At 48.6% G+C, this 3,449-nt stretch overlaps 1 protein-coding gene across 1 annotated transcript; it reads right to left on the reverse strand.

The window, feature by feature from the left end:
- Positions 1-494: 494 nt before the first annotated feature.
- Positions 495-3,103, reverse strand: EI90DRAFT_3043544 (uncharacterized protein). The gene is made up of 3 exons (XM_039059260.1): positions 2,766-3,103; positions 2,572-2,677; positions 495-2,452 (listed from the first exon to the last, which is right to left on the reverse strand). The coding sequence occupies exons 1-3, from the start codon at positions 2,957-2,959 to the stop codon at positions 635-637; spliced, it is 2,118 nt and encodes a 705-aa protein (XP_038920078.1). The 5' UTR covers positions 2,960-3,103; the 3' UTR covers positions 495-634.
- Positions 3,104-3,449: the final 346 nt, after the last annotated feature.

The raw sequence follows: 3,449 nt of genomic DNA on the forward strand, positions 1-3,449 counted from the left end.
AAGAGTACGGTAATAAAGTTATAGATGACAAGTACTGTACCGATCGATCAGTGATGTTTAAAACTGGCTCGGCGGGAGGAGGTTCCGTATAAGTGGATTGTATATACTGTAGTCGGAAAAGATCGAGGTTGAGAATGGAATTACGGCGAAAAAGAAAAAGGAAAAAAAAAAAAAACAAGGACGATCGCGAGGGGCAAAAGGCAGTTGGCACCAAAAGAACAATCACGGCAAGCCAACCCAAAAAAAAAAAAAAACAAACAAAACAGATCAGATCAGATCAGCCCGAGCAGCGATTAGTGAACACAACAAATATGCAACAGAGTTGAAGACAATAGAACAGAGGGGAAAAAAATATACAAGAATACTTTTTTTTCGGTTGTTCGATAGCGGATGGCGAGGTGGGAGAAATAATCTCGATCGCCCTCATTCCCCATTGATAAGATAACGGGGCGAACGGACGGTGATCGCAAGCACCTTTGTTTTTTTTTTTTTTGGTATGATACACCACACCAGTACAGGGTGCTCCCCCCCGCACATGCACAGATGCATAACGCGCAACACCGAATTTTTTTTCGGAAGTATGGTACTTTTTTCGGCTTCGTTAACGGTTCGTTTCCATCCACTCAGCTCGAGCTCAATTCGATGTCGTCGTCGCGAGTCCACCAATCCTCTGTCCATACATTGACACGCTACTCGCACTCCACCCTGGCGGTACACTCCCCACATTAGTAACATACTGAGGTTGACCCTGAACATACAGTTGCGGAGGCGTCTGCTGCTTCGGCAAGTAATGGTTTGTTTGCGGTGACTGTCCCAACTTCGCTGGTGGTACGGAACCCATTGCAGGTGCTGGACAAGGCGACGTCATTGTTAATGATGATGGCGACGACGCTGTTATCGAAGTTGAGTTAGTCGTAGGGTGGGTGGAGATAGGAGTGGGTGATTTTGAGAGTAGTGTAGAATTGGGAGTTGATGAGGTGGAGGATGGGGATGAAGAGAAAGATGTATTCGTGGCGAGCTGAGAGCTAACAGGTGAACGGGAAGAAGAAATTGATGTGGAAGGTAATGGGTGTCCATGATGAGAATGTGAACGAGGCGACGAAGTGGCCGACCCCAACGGCGTAGCGGCCCTTGAAGTGACAGGCGTTGTATTCCCACTCTTGATATGCGTATTCTTCAACGTATTCGCTAATGTCGTCGTCGTCGCACTCGAAACCGTATTGGAAGGCATCCCTGGGCTCATACCCGTCACTGACTGTGGAGTTGATGGAGCCGACGTCCCCGCGCCACCACCCGCAACTTTCGCAGCAGCGGTAGCAGCATTCGCCGCATTAACAGCCGCCGTATTCAAAATACTTGCCGGTATTGTCACATTCCCACTGTCATCCAAATGGACCTCCTTACTCCCCGTTTGAAGTGCGTGCTGCCCACTAGCAAGTAACGCCAACCCAACAGCTCCATGGGTCCCACTGTGCTGGTAGTGATACCTCAGACCATTCATATTCTTGTACCTCCTTGTACAATTCCCAACCTGACAAACGTAAGGCCTGGACTTTATATCCGCTTCCTTCTCATCTAACCCCTCCAAGCCAGGCTGCGGTGGCATAAAGTTACATTGCCCATGTGTAGTATGATACTTCAACCCATTGGCTTGTTTGTATGATTTGTTGCACCCCACTGTGGGGCATTTGAACGGCTTCGAGGCGGTTTGTTGAGACGAGGGAGATTGAGGGGATGAACAAGTGGGTGTTGAAGGAGTTGATGGTGATACGAGTGAGTTAGAACGGGAGAGTGCTGAAGCAGAGGTGTTGAGTTTTCTGGAAGGCTTCGATAACGAACCTGTCGATCCAGGTACAGGTGAAGATATCCTCGAACCCGTTGGTGTCGAATTAGGTGTGGTCTGGGTAGAGAATAATAACGCAGGGGGGATGCACTTGCTATTAGGTCCATTCCCGTTCGCCAAGGACGACCCAGCGGACTCGGGGACGAGTGTGGAGAATTGAGAGAAAGACGTAAAGTTGTTCATGAACGCATTTTCACCATGACGAAAGTCGGGATGAGGGCTATGCTGTCTCGAATGAGCAGGTGATGAATAGGCGCTGACGTTGGTGGCGATAGACGAGAGACGTCCGCGTGATGTCGCCGTCGCTGCTGCCCCAGGGGTACATGCTGATGAGAACGAAGCGCGGAGGATGGAGGTGTCAAAGGCGGAGGCAGATGAGGCGGAGTCGAGAGGGGGTGTGGACGGTGGTGAAGAAGCAGAGGAGGACGGGGCTGAATCGTCCTCGTCGAGTTCCATAGCATCAGGGTCGAATGCATCGTTGTGAGCATCCGACTGAGGTGTAGGTCGAAGTTGAGGTGAGTCAAGTACGACGACATGTGCTTCTTCAAAATGCTCCAAGAGAGCGTGCAAGTCATGTAGCTCAAGACCACAGCAAGCATAATCTTGAATCTAAAGTGAAGTGGGTGTGGGGTTAGTAAGATAGAAGAAAGAGGGGAAGAGATGGAGAGGAATAAGGGCGGGCATTGTGGCCCCAGGTACACGTGTGAGAAAGCTAAATGGGCGCTCACTAATTCATCTTTGAGTAAGGCTTCATCTCCCATGTGGATGGCGCGGAAAATGCGACCATGATCGCTCTCGATAGATGACGGAATACCACCATTAAAGTCGTTTAGACTATTGTAGAAGAAAAGCAAAAAAGCGCCCATAAGTTCAACGCTGCAAACGAGTCAACGATTCCCAAGGGGAAGCTAGATCCACGCACTCTAGGGGACCAGTGAAGGGACCAGGACTAGTGCTTGGATAGAAGCGACTGCCCAAGGAACCTATGAGCTTGTAGGACATTGGAGAACCGACCCATCTTTGAGAGGGGGAAATGTTGGTGTTGTCGGCGGGGGAGGGCGCGATGGGGATGTGATGTGGGCGTTGCTGATTCGGAATGGGTAAAGCAGTAGGCATGGCTGACGAAGAAGAAGAAGAAGAACTGATGTTGCTTTTGATTATGCCAGATTAGATGGTAGTTTTCGAAAGAGAGCGAGAACGACGAGACGGACGAACGAGGTTGATGAGGGGAGTGGCAGATGCAAGCGTGGCACCCTTCGCGTTCCACGGTAAACCATTCCTTGCAGGGCATTATATACTCAACTGAATTAATCCTAGCACTTGAAGCACAACTCTGGAGCAACTGAATTGAATTCACCGCAAGTTGACTAATAACTGCAGTTGCAATTCAATATTGCCTAATTTAATCATCACCGCAAAATGACCCTGATTTCTGCATATATATAAATATATATATGTATACCCAATTGATTTCTCTTCGGCAGATGTTCAGCCCGCTTCGGATGCTTTTATCCAATTCAAAAGACTCAACTTGGACTCATGAATGGAAAGAAAACTCAAAAAATCAAATTTTCTATCATCCATTCAGTTGTTTCCGAATGGCCGA

The sequence above is a fragment of the Cantharellus anzutake genome (assembly GCF_015039405.1).
Source record: "Cantharellus anzutake strain C23 chromosome Unknown EI90scaffold_9, whole genome shotgun sequence".
Classification (NCBI taxonomy): domain Eukaryota; kingdom Fungi; phylum Basidiomycota; class Agaricomycetes; order Cantharellales; family Hydnaceae; genus Cantharellus; species Cantharellus anzutake.

Coding starts and splice junctions, on each gene's coding strand:
- EI90DRAFT_3043544 (XM_039059260.1), bottom strand. CDS start 2,959: ATGCCTACTGCTTTACCCATTCCGAATCAGCAACGCCCACATCACATC. Junction 2,678..2,765: donor CCCTTCACTGGTCCCCTAGA/GTGCGTGGATCT, acceptor CTTCTACAATAG/TCTAAACGACTTTAATGGTG. Junction 2,453..2,571: donor CCTTACTCAAAGATGAATTA/GTGAGCGCCCAT, acceptor ACTTCACTTTAG/ATTCAAGATTATGCTTGCTG.